This window comes from Vipera ursinii (genome assembly GCF_947247035.1).
Source record: "Vipera ursinii genome assembly, chromosome: 15".
Lineage (NCBI taxonomy): Eukaryota > Metazoa > Chordata > Lepidosauria > Squamata > Viperidae > Vipera > Vipera ursinii.
The window spans coordinates 691756-708725 of NC_139528.1; the positions used below are offsets into that span (position 1 = coordinate 691756).

The window sequence follows — 16970 nt, forward strand, 5'->3', positions numbered from 1 at the left end:
GCGCTCTCCCGGTGACGTCACCGCGGCCAGGTTTGGCGGCTTTGCCTACCTTGCAGGGCGGGCGGTAACCGGGGGGGGGGGCGCGGCGGGAGCCCGTTCCCGGGATCCGGGCGCGTGAAACGAGCCGGCCGTCTGAACGCGGCTTTCTCACGGTGGCTTTTGCAGCGGTTGCACTTTGCTCAGCTTTTGCAAGTTTTTGCCCAGAAATGCCAGCTGGAGCCCCGGAGCAGTGAAGGGCGGGAGGGGCCTCTGAGCCCCCGGGACCCCCCCTCGCTTGGCCTCCCGGCGATCTCGGACTTGGAGAGAGTCCGTGGCCCTCCCGAATCCCTCCTTCAGCCTCTCTCCTGCGCCCGGTCTGCCCAGCGGCTGCTGGGGGGGAAGCAGCGCCGGCACCCCGACCGCCACCCGAAGCTCAACAGGTAAAGCCTTGCACGCACACACACGCACACACAGAACCCAGGAACCGCGTGGCAGGTTGCAATGCAGCTGCCCGCCTTTGCAACGCGGCCAGGCTGGATCCGGCCCCCGACAAGCTCCGGGCAAGTGGAGCCAGCTTCATTTTCTCCCCTGCCAGGCCGGAACCCCCAACGCGCCTCCCCGCCTCGATCCAGAAAGATTTGCGCGTTTCCCGAACCCCGAATCGGTCCCTCCAAGCGAGTTGCCGAGACTGCCCTCCCTCCTCCTTCCCTGCGTTTAAATTTGCTTTTTCTTGGGTGGCTACAGAGTTTCCTTCCTTCCTTCCTTTGTTTTCGTTCCTTCCTATCCCTCTTTACACACACACACACCCCCACCCTTCCCTACAACGCCCTTGCGCTGCGGTGTATCCTCCTCTCCCATAGATGTCCCTGCAGAAAGGCGAGAGGCAGGGCAGAATAAAGCCCAGCTAGTTTTTTTTAAGAGTTTTTTTTTCTCTCTCTGCCAGGCTGGGATCCCCTCCTCCCAGGGTTTGCCTAACGCAGGGGGGGCGGGAGGGTGGGGGGTGGCAGGAGGGAAGGGAGGCAAAGAGCAGGTTGGCTGGCACAAAAGTCAGGATTTGTGCGGAGGAGGATCTGAGCGGGGAAATCCTTGTCTAAACAGGTATGGCGCATTTGAGTCCCCCTTCAATCCCTGCCCTGCTGCTGGAGTGGAAGAGGGGGATTCGAATCCAGACCCGAAGCTTTGGTGCCTCCTTTGTGCCTCGGTTTTCCCTCGGCTACCTGGCACCCCTCTTTCCCGATTCTCCTCCTTGGCACCGGCTGGTTTGCTTGGTCTTAAAGAGAGCACCCCTCCGGGAAGGGATTGCAGCGGCTGAGCCTGCCCAGGGACGGAGGGGGTGGGGTGGGGGAAATGAGGTGCTCTTTCCCACCTCCCCAAAAACAGACCAGGAAACGGTGGAGCTGACCTCTTTGGTTTGCAATCCCGCAAAGCTGTCGACACCTCTGGTGTGCAACAGTTTCCTTCAAAAACAAAGTTTGTAGCAGAACGGGAGGGGGGGCTGCAAACCTCCACCAGTGGAAGGGAGGAGGGGAAATTTTTTGGAAGGGGGGGTGCCACTTAAGGGAGAGATTTTTGCCTGGGCAGACGGAGAGGGATAAAATTTATGATCCAAGAATGAATTTAATTCTTGATGTTGGTAGTTACGTTTCTTCTCTGGTGAGGAAAGCTGGGGCGTATGGGGTTTGAAGTCTCTATCTGAGGAGTCTCCCCACTCTTAGCGTGTTGCAGACAAGCCATATTTCGGGAGTGGAGGGGGCCCGGCCCTGAGGATGCAGCTCTATGGGGGGGGAAGCATCCTTGCCTTCTTCTCCCCTTCCCCCCCCCACGGGAAGCTTCCAGCTGTTGCTTAAAAGCAGTAAGATGTTTTTGTCAAAACACTGGTTGGGCGGCTTCTGTCTTGCAAAACAAGCCTCTTTGTCAGCAGGTGAGTCCTTGCATGCACGCAGGCACTCACAGTGCAGGCACGTCTGCGGTGACTTATTTGCTTCCTGGGCGCAGTCGGTTCCTTCCAGATGTTGAAGCACCTCTGCAGCATTTCCTTCTGTGGACCTTGCTGGATGCAGTTGGCCCAGGAACAGCTGGATGACCCCTGGTCAATCCAGGCCTGTCTTTGGGTGCCTCTCTTTGGCTACAGAAGGAAACATCTGGAGATCGTTGCACCCAGATCTCCAGGGCAGGTGTCCAGCTGTCCAGGCAGGTCTGCAGGGGTCCCGTACAACTTCGAAATCAGAAGCGTGATCACCCCTTGCAACCTTCCCAGCCAGCTTCTGACGAGAAAAGTCAGTGAGGGAAGCCGAGTCCACTTAATGACTGCAGTGACTTGGTGCTTAACAACCGTGGCCAAAAAAAGTTGTAAAATTGGGTGCATGTGACTCACTCAACTTGCTTAGCAATGGAAATTCACGTGGTCATAAGCCTAGGCCTAACTTTTGCAAAATCCAGACAAAGAGAGAGAGAGAGATTGCAAGGCAGGGAAGGATTGAAAAAAAACCTGTTTCACTGACCTATTTGCTAGTCTCCGGGCTGGATGGAGGTTAAAACCCCTGCATTTTCCACAGATACAAAGAGCGCGCTCACCTTTGGGCCATGAAGCTGGAGTGGAGTAGATTTCTGAGACGTCTGTTTGCAGAAGAGAAGATCCAAAGCTGACGAAAACACCACAGGAGTCGCCTGGACACTCTTTGCTGAGCTTCAAGGACAAAAACAAAAAAAGCACATAAAGATTTAAGGTCAACGAAACACTGAATTTTCCTTCTACCAACCCCTTAAAAATTGATGCCCTGAAAAAGACACTGGAATTTTGGTGTGTGTGCATGCTTTGCTTTAAAATATCACCCATAGGGAAGACTCATTGCATTTTTAGCGCTTTTTTAAAAAAATTCAGGAGCATAAGTTTCTTTTATTGTAAGGATAGCGTCAATATTTTTTTTCTTTAAAAAAACGTTTTTTGTATTCCTTTCTTCTGGGATAAGAAAGAGATTCCCTTTAAAAAAAGAAAGGTTTTTGTCTGTTGATCCTTATCCAGATCCGGTGTAGATCAAAGCTTGCAAGCGAAGGTAATGTGAGAGACCCCTGTGTTTTAAATAATTGAGTGTAAAATCGGGGAGAAAAATGGCAGAATTGAAATTTCAATGACTCTCCTAGGAACTGGCAAGTGAGAAAAACCAAATCAATTAAGGGACAATTTGCATCCAGTGTTCATCAGTGCCTAACCAAAGGAAAAAAGACTCAGGGCCAATAACACCTGGGGCCATTTTTATGAAACGGGGGGGTCTCCTTATAGCGAAGATCAGAGGAATCTGTTAAGGGCGAACTCAGACCCAGCTTAAATTTTCTGCAAAGTTTCCCCATTTTTGGCTGCTGGAAAGGAAAAGTTCAATCTTAACGTTCCCACTGTTGATTAAAGAGACTTATATATTTTTTTTTAAGTTGGTGAAGAGATTTTTTGGGGTCGCCCTCCAAAAATACACAACTTAAGCCCTTTTGGAAAAACCTTGAATCTGATTTGAGAAAAAGTAAGAATTAAGAAGCCAAAGGACGATTCTTCTCGATGGAGACCGACATGCCGGCTGCAGAGGAAGCTCAGCAGGAGACAGAGCCCACCGAATCTGGGGGCCCTGAGCCCGCGGAGGCTGGAGGGGGTGGTGAGGAGGGGGCTGCTGCTGCTCTCCCTGCGGAGGCTGAAGAGAAGACCCCAGCCCGCCTCACCCACGACGGTGCCCAAAGCGTCACACAGAAAGACAATGGGCGGCTCTCCCCTGTAGAAGCAGCCAAAGGGGGGCAAACGGAGGGACCCCCATCCCCAAAGGAGGAGGCTCCCCCTCTGCCAGCCTCCCAGAGCGCCCCTCCGGTGCCCGCCAGCTGCAGTGCCCCCGAGGATGCCCCCAAGCCGCGCCCGTCTCCAGCCAGCCAGCCCAATCCGCCGGACTTCTACTGCGTGAAATGGATCAGCTGGAAGGGCGAGCGGACGCCGGTCATCATGCAGAGCGAGAACGGCCCCTGCCCGCTGCTGGCCATCATGAACATCCTCTTTCTGCAGTGGAAGGTAAAAGCGGGCACTGGGACGGGACGGGGGGGGCACGGGAGGGGTCCACCGCCGGGATGCCCTGGAAGGGGGCTGGGAAACCGCGGCCCTCAATTCTTGCCTTCCCCCAGGTGAAACTGCCTGCCCAGAAGGAAGTGGTCACTTCGGACGAGCTGATGGCTTACCTCGGTAAGGAGCCTCATCGGGGTTGGCACCTTTCCTGTCCCGGGCAGGGTGCCTTCCAGCATTGGCAAGCCTCTCCTGCCATCCCTCCCTTTTTCCCCCCCTCTGCACAACAACCCAGTGAGGTAGGCCAGCTTTCCATCTCCGCCTCCCTAGCGGAAGGTGCTTCCAAACGGACTCCATCAATTGATTCCCTGTCCCCCTCCCCCATGAAGACCCCTGTCCCAAGGCTGCCTACTGAAGGGTCTCTCCCCCCCCCGCCCTTCTGCCCCTGCAGGGGATTGCATCTTGTCCATCAAGCCGCAGGACCAAGCTGAGGCCGTCCAGCTCAACTTCCAGCAGGTGAGTGGACGTTGCTTGGGCAGCAGGCCTCAAAAGTGGCCTACTCGGGGCCCTTTGGGGCCAATTTTCCTCTTTGCCTCTTTGAGAAAATTCCGGTTTTTCTTCCCGGGCAGAACGTCAATGACGCCATGATGGTCCTTCCCAAGCTCTCCACGGGGCTGGACGTCAACGTGAGATTCACCGGGGTCTCCGACTTCGAATATACCCCCGAGTGCCTCGTGTTTGACCTCCTGAATGTCCCCCTTTATCACGGCTGGCTGGTGGATCCCCAGGTGGGTGGCCTTGCTCCCCAGGCACTGGAGGGGGGGGAGCGGCGCGGAGGGGCCAGGTGGAATTGCACCCAGGCGTCTGCACAGCCAGAGATGTTGGTATAAATTAAATTGTCTCGATCTTGGCAACTTTAAGAAGTCTGGGACTTCAACTCCCAGAATTCCCCAGCCAGCAATTCTGGGAGTTGAAGTCCAGACCCGCTGGCTGGGGCATTCTGGGAGTTGAAGTCCAGACCTCTTAAAAGTTGCCAAACATGAGTAAAGTGGCATCTGCTGCTTCAAAAGTGGTCTAGCCACGCACTACCCTCCCCTGATGGATAGACGGGAGGCTTCACTTCAGGCATGAAAAAGAAATCAAGCTACTAGTCCTCATGGGGAGGAGCAAACCTTTGGCACTCTGGATCTTTGCAAGGTTGACCAAAACCAGAAGAGGGAACTGTAAATATCCCGTTTTTAAGGCATTATGTTCCATTCTCTCAAAGCTGTCCTGTAGGCAGTTCCGCTCCCTCCCTCCCTCCCTGTTTGATACCAACGACACCCCTGCAAAGCGGTACTGCAACACAGAAATGTCAACCCAGTTCTTGCCGTGTCCCCTTCTGCCTGCGCCCCAGTTTTAGGGTGGGTATTTCTCCTCCTCCCCAGACTCCTGAGGTGGCCCAAGCCGTCGGCAAGCTGAGCTACAACCAGCTGGTGGAAAAAATTATCACTTGTAAACACTCCAGCGACCCAAACTTGGTGACGGAAGGTAATACAGGGGGCTAGGTCCAAACCACCTTTTCCAAATGGGGAGGGGTCTTTTGGGGAGCATTGCTGGTGGCTGGCAGGCCTGGGAAGATGCCTTAGAAGCCTCTAAAGCGGGGGGGGGGGGGTTTCCAATCTGGCTGACATTAAGACTTCTGTGGACTTGAACTTCCAGTCCGCAGAAGTCCACAAGTCTTAAAGCTGGCTGGGGAATTCTGGGAGTTGAAGTCCACAAGTCTTAAAGCTGGCTGGGGAATTCTGGGAGTTGAAGTCGACCAAAGTCTTAACGTTGCCCAGATTGGACACCCCTGATACAACGGGATGAATTGTCTTGTTTCTTTTCCTTCCTCCATCCCCTCCCGTCCAGGCCTGATTGCGGAACAGTTTTTGGAGTCCACGGCCTCGCAGCTCAGCTACCACGGGCTGTGTGAGCTGACCTCCACGGTCAAAGAAGGCGAGCTGAGCGTCTTCTTCCGGAACAACCACTTCAGTGCCATGATCAAGCACAAGGTATTCTTCCCTTTTTCCTGGAGAGATTAGCGAGTGGGGAGCGTGTATCGTTCCGGACGAATAAACCCAATTAGGACCCAGCCGAGTTTGTCCTTCTTTGCAGTTTGTGCTTGTAAACAGGAGGAGTTTCTCTCCCTTCGGCTGAAGAAGCTTCGGATCTAGCAGGCTTTTCATATTTTAATTGTTTTATAGGGTCGGCAGGATGGGCGGCGTGTAGATTCAGTCAATAAACTCAATTTCTATTTTAAATCTTTTACTCATAGCTCGTATTTGGCAGTCATTTTAATGCGGTGTATGGGTATATGTGTTTTGTGTGTGTGTGTGTGTGTTTATATATGTTTATATTTTTATTTTAAAGTTGTAAGCAGCCCAGAAGTTCTCCTTAGGGAGAAGGGCGGCATATAAATTTAATAAAATAAATCACCTTGTGGTGAGATGGACAGCAAATAGGTTTACAAATAAAATAAATACAATTAGTCCTCAATTTATGACCGCAATTGAGCCCAACATTTCTGTTACTAAATGAGACAGTTATTAAGTGAATTTTGCCTTATGTTGTGATCTCTCTTGTCACAGTTGTTAAGTGAATCACTGCTATTCTTAGTAACATGGCTATTAAGTGAAGCATGCCAGAAGGTTGCAAAAGGGGATCATTGCAACTGTCATAAGTATGAGTCGGTTACCAAGTGTCTGAATTTTGACCATAGGGCCTTCCTTCCTTCCTTCCTTCCTTCCTTCCTTCCTTCCTTCCTTCCTTCCTTCCTTCCTTCCTTCCTTCCCCTTCTCTCTCTCTCTCTCTCTCTTTCTTTCTTTCTTTCTTTCTTTCTTTCTTTCTTTCTTTCTTTCTTTCTTTCTTTCTTTCTTTTTCTTTCCTGCTGGGCTTCAGAGCCACCTCTACCTACTGGTGACCGACCAGGGTTTCTTGAACGAGGATCAGGTGACCTGGGAGAGCCTGCACAACGTGGATGGCGACAGCTGCTTCTGTGACGCTGAGTTCCGCCTGAGCCACACGCTGGGCAAGGAGGCGGCGGGGGGCTCCCCGGTCGACCAGAGGCAAGTGGATCAGGTATGCCAGGGATGGAGGGGGGGGGGACTCCTGGCAGAGGGGCCCAGCGGGGAGGGCAGTGGTGCATCCCTTCCCCTGGTGGGATCGCTCCAAGGATGGGACCCCAAGGGGACATTGGTGGCTTTGGTAAAGCAAGCAAGTTTTTTCAACCTGGCTGAGAATTTGCAAGTTAGGAAAAATTCCGCCCCAGTTCCTGGGAACTGGAGTTATGCTGGGGACGTAAAGCCAGCAACTTTAAGACTTACGGATTTCAATTCCCAGAATTCTGGGAGTTGAAGCCCTCAAGTCTTAAATTTGGCTGGGGAATTCTGGGAATTGAAGTCCACAAGGCTTAAAGTTGCCAGGGTTGGAGATCCCTGGTCTGAGGTGTGGATAAGAAACAGAGGCAGCCCTTCTGACCCCCCCCTCCCTGTTTTTCTCCTCCCCCTCCCAAGGACTACATGATTGCGCTGTCTCTCCAGCGCCAGCAAGGGGGTCCCGCCCTGAGCGATCTGGAGCTGGCGCAGCAGCTGCAGCAGGAGGAGTATCAGCAGCCCCCACCGCCCGCCCCCTTGCCCTCCCCGGCACAGGTACAGAGAGCCACCTGGCCCCGCTTTGAAGGGAATTCCACCCCCTCCCCAAGTAACCCCCTCCTTGCCTTTGCTGTCCTGCCTTTAGGGGAGAAGCCCACCGGCCCACCGCCCTGCTGGAGAGCGCAGACAAAGGCAGAAGGTGGACACGGACTGCACCGTCCTCTGAGGTCAACCTGCGGGCATCCCACGAGCCCTCCCCTTCCAGGGCCTGCAGCTGAGAAGGACCCCCCCTCTATTTGTTACAGGGGCTCTCCTGCAACACCCAAAAATGCTTCAGAAGGGGGGGGCTCCCCATGGTGGATTTGCTTCTCCCACTCGGAGGGGTGAACGTGGGAAGGGGGACAGAGAAGCGAAGAGGGGGGCTCAGCCTGGGCCGATCTCCCCACGGAGGCTGGGCCAATTTGTGGGGGTCTCCCGTGGGAGTTTCCCATCTCGGGGGGGGGTGGGGGTGGCAGAAGGCTGCTTCCGTTGGAGGAACTGAGTTCCGAGCCTTCAGGGTGAGGGGGTCATTCCTCGCCGGTGCCCTGGATTGGGCCGGCGCCAAGGCAGAGCCCTCGGGGGCCACCCGTGCACGGAGGAAGGACCGCCTGCAAAGTTAGAACCGGTGTAGTTTCCACCCTACGGAAAAGTGCATTTCTTTGCCAAAAACAGAGCCTGGCACCCTTTGGGGGGGCTTTAAAACTCTCGTTTTTTCCGCCTTCTCAAAGGCAGCCAAACCAGGCAGAAACGTCTCCAGTGGCGGATTCCAAACATGGTGTCTGTCTGTCTCTCTCTTTTCCCCCTGGTTTTTGAGGGCTAAGGACTGGACTAAATTCTAAATCGCTTAGGCCTCCGTTTTGAGTCCATTAATCAATTAAACCTGCCTCTGTTTACATTGGAATAAAGCAAGTCCTTCTGAAGGAGCCTTTTTTTAACCCGTTAATCCACCGAGAGAGATCCCAGAGAGGTTATGGGTTTTATCTGGTTTATTTCTACAAGCAACATTTAACTCCCGGGGAAGTGGAGGACCAGGGTTTTTTGGAGGGGTGGGAAAGAGGAAGGAAGGCATATGGGGTGGGGCTGTGGCTGATGGGTTGGGATCCCTTGCAGCAGCAGACAGGAGGGAATGGGGCCGGAGGGGTGGGATATACAATTAAGCCTTTTCCCAGAAATCTAACCCCCCTCAAATGCCATCAGACCGAAGCTGTATCTATTCCGAGGGTCCTCTTTCCCAAAACTGGCCAATGAGAAAAGCCTGTTGGCATTTCCCGGCACAGCTAGATTGCTGCTGATGCTGGAGGTTCTATAGGTCTTTGCTACTTCTTATTATCCCCTACTTTTAAACTTTGACCAAAGTTTTGTTGTAAATACCTGATAAATCTCCTTCCACCCCACCCCCCCAACTCAGGCCCCTGGAAAGCATCCGAAGAATTTGGGCTGGGAGAGAGGCGGACACCCGTCCAACTGGTCAGGCTGAATTCCGCAGCTGCCTTTTTTTTTGGGGGGGGGGAGCTCCTTTGCAACTTCGAGAGGTAGCTCTGCTGGAAGGAAGTGCTGGGGGAGGGTGGTCTCCTAAGGTAGACTGCCTCTGGACGGAGAGGATCCTCGGCCGGGAGCAGGTCTCACAGATCTTCTGCTTTGCACAAGCCGAGCAAAGCCGCCTGGCATTCACCGTGCGTTTCCATCTGGGGGGGAGGGGCAAGGAGGAGAGTTTTGGGGAAGCCCATCTGGAAATAAAGGGGGCGCTCCAGAAAAGATGGGGTGCTTAATTCCTGGGAGGGGGGGCAGAAGGGGAAGTTTTCTTCCTGTCTGTGTCTTCTAGATACTTTTCAGTCCTTCCTGTCTTCTGCTGGCCCCCAAACTCTAACATGCAGATAGACTGCTCCTACAGAAGGAGGTTCTGTTCCCGGTGAGCATGTGTGTCAAATAGGCTGCATAAAATTGGGCTGCTTGGCCAAGAAGCCTACCTCGTAAGAGCGTCGTGAGAATAAATTAGAGGGGGCCCTGGCTGGGCGGGAGGGTCCTTCCCACGGTTCCTGGGGGGTCTGCAGGTTCCCCCTGGGGTCTGTAACATGCCTTTGCGCGCCCCCCCCAATACTACCCGGGGCTTCACCTCAATGAAGGAGTAGAGCGAGACCCCGTAGCGCCTCTTGAACTCTGTGCGGATGCTCAGAAGGTCCGTCTCGCTGCGGGAGACCATGATTCGGACCGCCGTCCGGGGACTCTGCCCTGCTTCCTGGGGGGAGGGGGGAGAATGACAATCGCCTTGGGAAAGTTGTAAGCCACCCAGAGTGGCTTGGAAACGAGACAGGGGGCAAATAAATTTAGTAAAAATAATGAGAGAAAGGCTGGGAACCTGGTCAGAGCTTTGGACCAGACCGTTTCAATACCCTCCTTCAGTTATTCTCCAGCCAGACTGTACAAAAGGACTACAGAGTCCATGTCTGTCCTTCTCTTTCGCTATGAGAAGGAGGCCTATGGGCTTTCATTTGGGGAAGGGTCCTTGGGGGCAGCGGGGGGCTCATTTCCACCAGAGGAGACCCTCACGCACCGTCCGGAGCAGCTCAGCCGGCCTCCCGTGCGAATCACGACCCGGAAGCAGAACGTGGCCGCCCGGATGGGGGTAACGAGGGTAATGGGATTTGGGAAGAGGTAGGCACCAGAAGGGGAGACCCTCACCTTAATGGCTGAGTGGAGCCTGGTGGCAAAATATAGTGGTGTGTTTCTCAGGAGGGAAACTGCAAGAAATTTAGTTTTACAAAATAATTACAATTGTATTTTTGGTCATTCTCCTCATTTCTGGGCTGAAAGTCCTGCAGCGAAGAGAGCTGCGCAAGCCGGATTTCTGCCTGACGAAGCACCCACAGCTGGAGTGGGGAAGGAGAGCCAGTCAGGCAGAACAAAGCTGGTTTGAAACTGGCTAATCCACTTGCAAAGTTCCCAGTTCCTGAGCTTAATTTATGCTAATTGTGCCTTGCTTAGCCAGTCTGGGGAGAAAGAGGAGGAAAAAGGCTGATTTAAGTGGCCTTGCAACTCTTACCTTAACTTAGAGATAAGGTTCCCTAAGGATCGTGCTAAAATAGGACCAAGAGGACTAGCGACCTGCGTTTTTAAAAGCAGTGACAAGAAGGAAGAAGATTCTCAGATCTTCTTCCGGGTGCCCTCAGCCCAGGCTGTGGTAAACAAGACACAACTCAGGTGGACAGCGCTTCTGAGCATGTGCAGAAAGCATTGCTGGAACTAGTTTTTTCCCCCCTCCTCAATTTAATCCAGACTAAAACTCGGATCCAGGGTCTCCCTCGGGAGGTCTCTCGCCCTGCGTCTGGGGGGGGCACCTACCCAGCGCTAAACTCGCTTCCCGGAAGTCTCCCTGGAAGTGTTTCTCCATACTTTCCTCAACTGAGATTCCTGTCAGCTCTTGGTACCGGCTGAACACTGGAAAAAAGGCAAGGAAAAAAGGTGGTTTTTTAAAAAAATTATTGGAAGAAGGCACACACCCCCTTTTGTGCCCTGAAAGCACCAGTTTTTCTTTAGCTTTTGAACAGGGACTCCATCAGGGTTGCAGCGGGAAGCCTCCCTAGCCCAATCTGGCCTGACAAACGAGCACGTTTGGGGATGCCAGCATGGCGAAACATAACCGCACGGTGTCCTGCCTGAAGCATGGGGCTGGCCTTGCCTCTCCTCAAATGCTCGGGGCTGCGTTGAGCCAGGATCCGGACCCACTCGCTCTGCTCCGGGCATCCAGCATCCCCACCAGCGGCCGCGTGGGCGAGGGCCTGGGGGGGGGGAAAGTCCAGGGTTTGGGGGGGGATGTTGGAAATGGGCCCCGAGAGGGATCCAAGCCGCTGACCCCATCCGGGCATAGAGGGGACCCCGAAGTGAGGCGCACCCCACGTTCCCGTCTCACCTTTGAATCTTGCCGTATCAAGACGTAATCGATCGTCCCCGAGTAGCGTTCCCGCTCACCCTGCGGGGAAGGAAGGGGTGAACAAGACAGCTGTGAGACTTTGCTGCAAAATAATATACATTATTTTCCTAAACGGTACCAAGCGCCGAGTGGGCCCAACATTTTGGACTTAAAAAGGATGATATGCAGAGCGCTTTGAATTTTAGGAAAGCAAACACCCACCCACCCACCCCATCTCGGGTTCTTACAAAGGGGCGTTGCCTTGTCTTGCATTTTTTTATTTTTTTAAAATATTTTTATTTTATTTATTTTACTTTACCTTAATTTTATTTTTACCTTAATCAAGGCAAGAAGCAGTTCTTGAAAGCCACCGGTGGTGCCACAGGCGATATCCGTTTCCAAGTCTGATTTGAAATCTACGTCAGCAGAAGAAGTGGGGAGGGAGTTTTGGCCCCCTTTACATCAGGAAGGAGAGGAGCATCTCCTTGTTTCCCTTCCTGAGAAAACGGTCGGAGGTAGACTACTCTTGCACAAGGGGGCTCTGCAGTAAGCTCAGGAAAGAGGCGTTCTTAAGCGTCTCAGATAATGTGTTTGATTAACAGAGCTATCCTTTCTGAGATTCTAAGGCAGGCATTTTTTTCTGGTAGCCAAATAATACTCTTGTGAGTTTTTCTTAGTCTACATCAGGAGTGTTCAACCTTTGCAACTTTAAGATCTAGGGACTTCAACTCCCAGAATTCCCCACCAGCCATGCCTGGAATTCTGGGATTTGAAGTCCACAGCTCTTAAGCTTGCAAAGGCTGGACCCTCCTCTGGTCTATAGGAATGCTCAACGAAGTAAAATATCACCGCTTTAAAGGTCAAAGCTCACGGTTGCATCATGTTTCAGGGAGTTCCGCAGGCATGAAAAGGAGGGCGGGCCCGTCTTCCCTTGGTTTTTCAAGTTTATCAGGCAACTTTCTCTCCCCAGCAACTCCCCTCTCTTATTTCTCTGCTTTTTAAGAACAAGCAGGTATGTTTAATATTTTTTTACCTTGTTTATAATAAGCCAAGGTTTCCTGAAGCTGTTTTGCCCTTCGAGTGGAGACGATTTCAATCAGGCTTTCCACCTCCAGACTCTGCAAAGAAAATGTGGCCCAGGTTAGGAAGCGACAGTTGTCAACTTTGCAGGGTGCGTGTGTTTGTGTGTGTTAAGGACGGGAGGGTCATGGGGCTTCCTTGGCAGAAACAGGGTGCCAGTCTTTGGAAGGGGGTACCTGCAATCCCGCCTGGACCTCGTGGGCATCGTTCTGAGCCGCCGGACGGAGCAGAGCCCTGATGATGGTCTCAAAGTGGCTGGGCACCACCGCCTCCAGGGTTTTCAGCAGGCTCTAGAAGGAGAGAAAGACTAAGAGAAATTTGGGGAGACCCCCCCAACAGAGCAGGACCCTAGCCAGACACATCATGGCTGGGAAAAAGATCGAGATACGTGGCTTTTTAGTGGAATGCACAGTTTTGGTGGCACTGTCCTAAAGAAACAAACAAACAAAAATCAGAACGGTCTCCAAGGGCTGCCCCTACACTGGCACATTGCAGTAGTCCACGCCAGAGTGACCGCTTTGCTCATTTTTCCTTCCCAGGAAGGGCCACTAATTCCCCCCCCCCCATCTCTTCCTGGCCCAACCTGTTGGGTGAAGTCGAGGAAGGCTTCAGCAATCTGCTGGCGATGCTCACTGCTCCGGCTGGTCAGCAGGTCAATGAGGACTCCGCAATTGACCCCTTTACTGGGACCCAGTTTCAGCCGGGGCCTCCAAACCAGGAGTTTGCAAACTCTGCTCCTGCCCCTCGAGTTGGACGTACTCCAGGAAGAGTCGAAATCTGCATATGCAAATCATCTACATCAAAAGCCTCATTAGCATAATTATTTTCTCGCGCCTCTGCTGGGGTTAAATTTAGGCCTCCCATCAGCGTATGTCTGGACAGATGACCTAAACCCAGCCACTTCCTTTCAGGATACCCATCCACCCCTTATCCGGATTTTCCAACTCTACCCTATTTGTTGGATCCGATGGGCATCTGAGTTGTGTCCTGGATTCGAAAGCCTGTTCCGAGTCCAACTTCCCGTCTCTCTGCAGAGCCCACCTCGCAGGGTGGCTGTACGGGTGCAGATGAGAGGGAAGGGAAGGGGCAGCGCGTTACCTTCGCCACTGATGGCCTCGAAGAAAATCTGGGCATCTTTTGCTGCATCAAAATTCAGGTGAGGCCGGATGGTCCCCAGGGTGCCCCACACGGCCATCTAGGGCAGAAAGTTGCAAAGAGCCACATCTGGATGGCCGGCTGAGCCGAGCCTCCACTGGCCCCCACAGTCTACCTGGGCGACCTTTCCATCCATTCCCTCCTCCTTAGGGGGCAGCAGGTAGCGAAGGAAAGAAGATTCGGTGGCCCCTCACCTTTTCGGCCAGCGGCAACTGCTCCAAAATTTCATCGGCCATGGATCCCTGTTCCAGCCGGTTCCTTGCACGCTTGCCAAGTCGTGGGGAGGGGGAGGGGGAAGAGCCCCCCTTAAGCAGCCCTCAAGCAAGCCAGCCCGGCTGCTGCGAAGAAGAGAGCCTGCAAGGGCAGAAACCCCAGGAGGGAGGGGGTTCCAATTGCAGGGAGCTTCCAATTCAAGCTAAAACAATGGAGGGGGGTGGGGAGAAGCAATACAGGCAAGGAGTTAATCTAGATAGTGGCCCCTCCCGCGGGGCAGCAGCAGGAGGGGCTCCGCATTTGAGGAAGTGGGGGCAGAGGGGCGTTGAGGAGGAATTGGAAAGGAGGGGGGGGAAACAACTCCCCAGTTTTAGGCAGAAAGACCCGACTGAATTTCTAAAAAGCAGAAACTGGAAAGGGATTTGGAGAAACGCACCTTGAGGTCTTCCGAGTCTCAGTGTTGCTTGAAATCGCCCCCCCCCCGAAGACTCTTCTGACCCCTGGCCTGACCCCCCCTTTCCCTCCTCCCCAGGAGCAGGAGAGCCCCAAAGCCCCTCTCCAAAAAGGGGGATCTGGCTAGCCGGGCGCTCCAGCGAAGCCGCGCGCAAAGTCGGCTGCTGCTGCTGCTGCTTCCTCCTCCTCCTCCTCCTCCTCCTCCTCGACGGGCCCCGCGTGGTCCCCAAAGGCGGAGGGGCGGGGGCGGCAGCGGCTCCCCCCAGGGCGGCTCCGCAGCCAACCAGCGCCGAGATCTTCGGAAAAACCAGTCCGGGCTGTCGCTCTCCAGCCCGACTGCGAATTGTCGCCGGCTCGGCGGGTCCTTCGCCTGGCGGAGCGCACCTGCCGCCGTGGGGCGTCCGGGAAAACCCGGGCGGCCACTCGGGGACGCCGCCGCCCAGGGCGGAAGCCTCCCCAGGTCGCAAGGGAAAGCCCCGCGGCGCCGGGGGGGCCCCTCTGCACGCAGAGACCCCCGACTCAGGCTGGGTGGTCGTCAGAAGGGGAATTCGCCCGAAGACCCGTGCAGGACGCTTCGCTTTTTCGGGACGTTGACGGGAGCTTCCCTGAAATCGCGTCGCCCTGTCTCGGAACACGTTGCTTCTCTTCCGAGCCTCTTTTGCGGGACTGGAACTCAGCACCTTTGCTCATATGAACTCCTCTGGAAAGGGGGTCTTTTCAGTTCCGAGGGAGGGGGACCAGCTGGGAGAAGGGAAGATGGGCAGCCGCCGAATGGGGGACTTGCAGACCTGATTTCCCTGAGAAAGCCTGAACGGTTTCTGGAAGTCTTTCCCACGTGTTCGCTCCCAGCCCAACCTCCCGAGCGCCGTCAGAACGCGAGACAGCGCTGGTTCCAGCCTGCGGCGGGTTAGGGTCTTCAAATTCTCCGGGGCCTCCGGGTACAAAGTTGGAACTCAGACCCGCAACTTTGGAGAGTTCTCGCTGCCCGGAGCCTGCGACACTCCCTCGGATGCTCTTTGTAGCTTTCTTTCTTGACGGGTCGTGCTTGCAATCTTTTCCTTCCTTTGGAGGGCTTGGGAGAAATCATGGGAGGACAAATCTCGCTTCTAAAATCTCCTTTTGCAGCCGAGTTCCTAACAATTTAGACTGTTTTGCCCTGGACACTTAAAAAAAAAAGGCGCGGGGGGGGGGAGGCGAGGAAGCCATACCGTTACGACGCTTTCCACCGGGGGCGCTGTGAACTTCCCTTCTGAGGGTGCCATGGCTGGCTGAGCCAACAGAGGGCAGCACCTCCCTGCCTTTCATCCAGGTACCGATAGCCTTCCTGCACTTTGAGCAGCTTCCTACGTGGGAAAGTGTAGAATCAATTCAGGTTTTTCTTTAAAAAGTGTTTGTAATGAAACCAACGTTCGGTGTGTGTGTGTGTGTGTGTGTGTGTGTAAATCAGCAACTCTCTAAAGCAGAGCCTCCTGTCCAGGAGCAGTCTTCCTCAGATGACTAACCCAGCAAGAACAACAGCCCTGCTGCCCATGGGCCAGCTTGGCAGGAAGATCCCGTTCTCCTCCAGGAAAATGAATGTGAGAGTCACTTGGAGGAAGATCTTGACTGGCCTCTGAGCTCGCCCAGTGGCATTTCTGCCTGGAATTCCTGGACAGAAAATGGAGGAATTCCTACCTGCCACCAGCAAAAATTGGGACTGGCAATTGAGATGTCCCGCAAAAGAGAAGGTGGGTGCTTCTTGCACATCTCAGCCTGTTCCGCATTTTATTTCTGTGCTGCAAATCCCTCCGGACAGAAAATTATGTTCAGAGGACTTCCGTGAGGAAGCAAAACAGCTGCGGTTGCTAGATTTTTTTCCACTGGAATAATTGAAATCTCCCCCTTCCTCCATGGACTCTCCGTCTTCTTTCTTCTCTGCTGCAAGAATTCTGCACATTTTTCCATTAGGGAATTCCTGGGATTTACCATGAAGGATTATTAAGGATTGATCAATTGGAAAAGTGCAGTGTGTGGCATAAATCGGTCAGCTCCTGCGTGTCTTTGTCAGTGTTTCCAAACACAGCCAAATTCGTTTTTAATTAATGCAGACGACTAAATAAGTCTGGAGAGAGAACACGATACATCGCTGGGATGGCATCGCTAGGACTGGGATTAAACTTGTTTGTAATCTAGATTGGCTTTGCGGGATCCAATTTCTGACAGAGCTGGAATAAAATTGTTCATCCCAGTTTAACAAACCATAAAATTATTCCCAGATTCCACCCTTTCTCTGTTTTCCTCAGCATCTTGATAATTATTGTGCTTTATGAAGACACTGCCCTTCTAGATTGACCTATAAAAGAACAAGTAAGACTTTAAAAAATCCCATTAAAAATAATCTCAAAAAATACAAGTGGGTTTATTTTATTTATAAAGTGTGTTCACTTTATAAATTCAGACTTCAAGTGTGGAAAATGTTCAGATTTCAAGCAGAACCAGAGAGACCTTAGCAGGGAGCGAA

The 16970-nt window shown here is 53.2% G+C and overlaps 2 protein-coding genes across 3 annotated transcripts; one reads left to right on the plus strand and one right to left on the minus strand.

Moving 5' to 3' along the window:
* Window positions 1-79: 79 nt before the first annotated feature.
* Window positions 80-8582, plus strand: MINDY1 (MINDY lysine 48 deubiquitinase 1). 2 transcript variants are annotated; one of them, XM_083374588.1, is made up of 10 exons: window positions 80-419; window positions 2535-4021; window positions 4132-4189; window positions 4461-4525; window positions 4639-4797; window positions 5437-5539; window positions 5903-6045; window positions 6932-7111; window positions 7546-7680; window positions 7769-8582. In XM_083374588.1, exons 2-10 carry the CDS (start codon window positions 3527-3529, stop codon window positions 7847-7849), a joined length of 1419 nt encoding a protein of 472 aa, XP_083230714.1. In that variant the 5' UTR covers window positions 80-419; window positions 2535-3526; the 3' UTR covers window positions 7850-8582. The 2 variants fall into 2 exon arrangements, with proteins under 2 accessions (XP_083230714.1, XP_083230713.1); XM_083374587.1 differs by lacking the exon at window positions 80-419 and adding an exon at window positions 975-1077.
* Window positions 8583-8621: 39 nt separating this feature from the next.
* ANXA9 (annexin A9) lies at window positions 8622-14519 on the minus strand. Its single transcript, XM_083374589.1, has 13 exons — window positions 14454-14519; window positions 13999-14158; window positions 13748-13844; window positions 13233-13426; window positions 12826-12939; window positions 12603-12687; window positions 11906-11985; window positions 11570-11629; window positions 11339-11438; window positions 11002-11097; window positions 10342-10400; window positions 9776-9898; window positions 8622-9347 (listed from the first exon to the last, which is right to left on the minus strand). Exons 2-13 carry the CDS (start codon window positions 14038-14040, stop codon window positions 9285-9287), a joined length of 1113 nt encoding a protein of 370 aa, XP_083230715.1. The 5' UTR covers window positions 14041-14158; window positions 14454-14519; the 3' UTR covers window positions 8622-9284.
* Between the last annotated feature and the right edge of the window lie 2451 nt (window positions 14520-16970).

Excerpts from the sequence above, each read along its gene's own strand:
- MINDY1 (XM_083374588.1), top strand. The coding sequence starts at position 3,527 with ATGGAGACCGACATGCCGGCTGCAGAGGAAGCTCAGCAGGAGACAGAG. Across the intron at positions 4,022-4,131 it reads TCCTCTTTCTGCAGTGGAAG|GTGAAACTGCCTGCCCAGAA; the intron begins GTAAAAGCGGGC and ends GCCTTCCCCCAG. Across the intron at positions 4,798-5,436 it reads GCTGGCTGGTGGATCCCCAG|ACTCCTGAGGTGGCCCAAGC; the intron begins GTGGGTGGCCTT and ends CCTCCTCCCCAG.
- ANXA9 (XM_083374589.1), bottom strand. The coding sequence starts at position 14,040 with ATGGCCGATGAAATTTTGGAGCAGTTGCCGCTGGCCGAAAAG. Across the intron at positions 11,439-11,569 it reads TGATACGGCAAGATTCAAAG|GCCCTCGCCCACGCGGCCGC; the intron begins GTGAGACGGGAA and ends CCCCCCCCCCAG. Across the intron at positions 9,348-9,775 it reads CGCTCTACTCCTTCATTGAG|ATGGAAACGCACGGTGAATG; the intron begins GTGAAGCCCCGG and ends CCTCCCCCCCAG.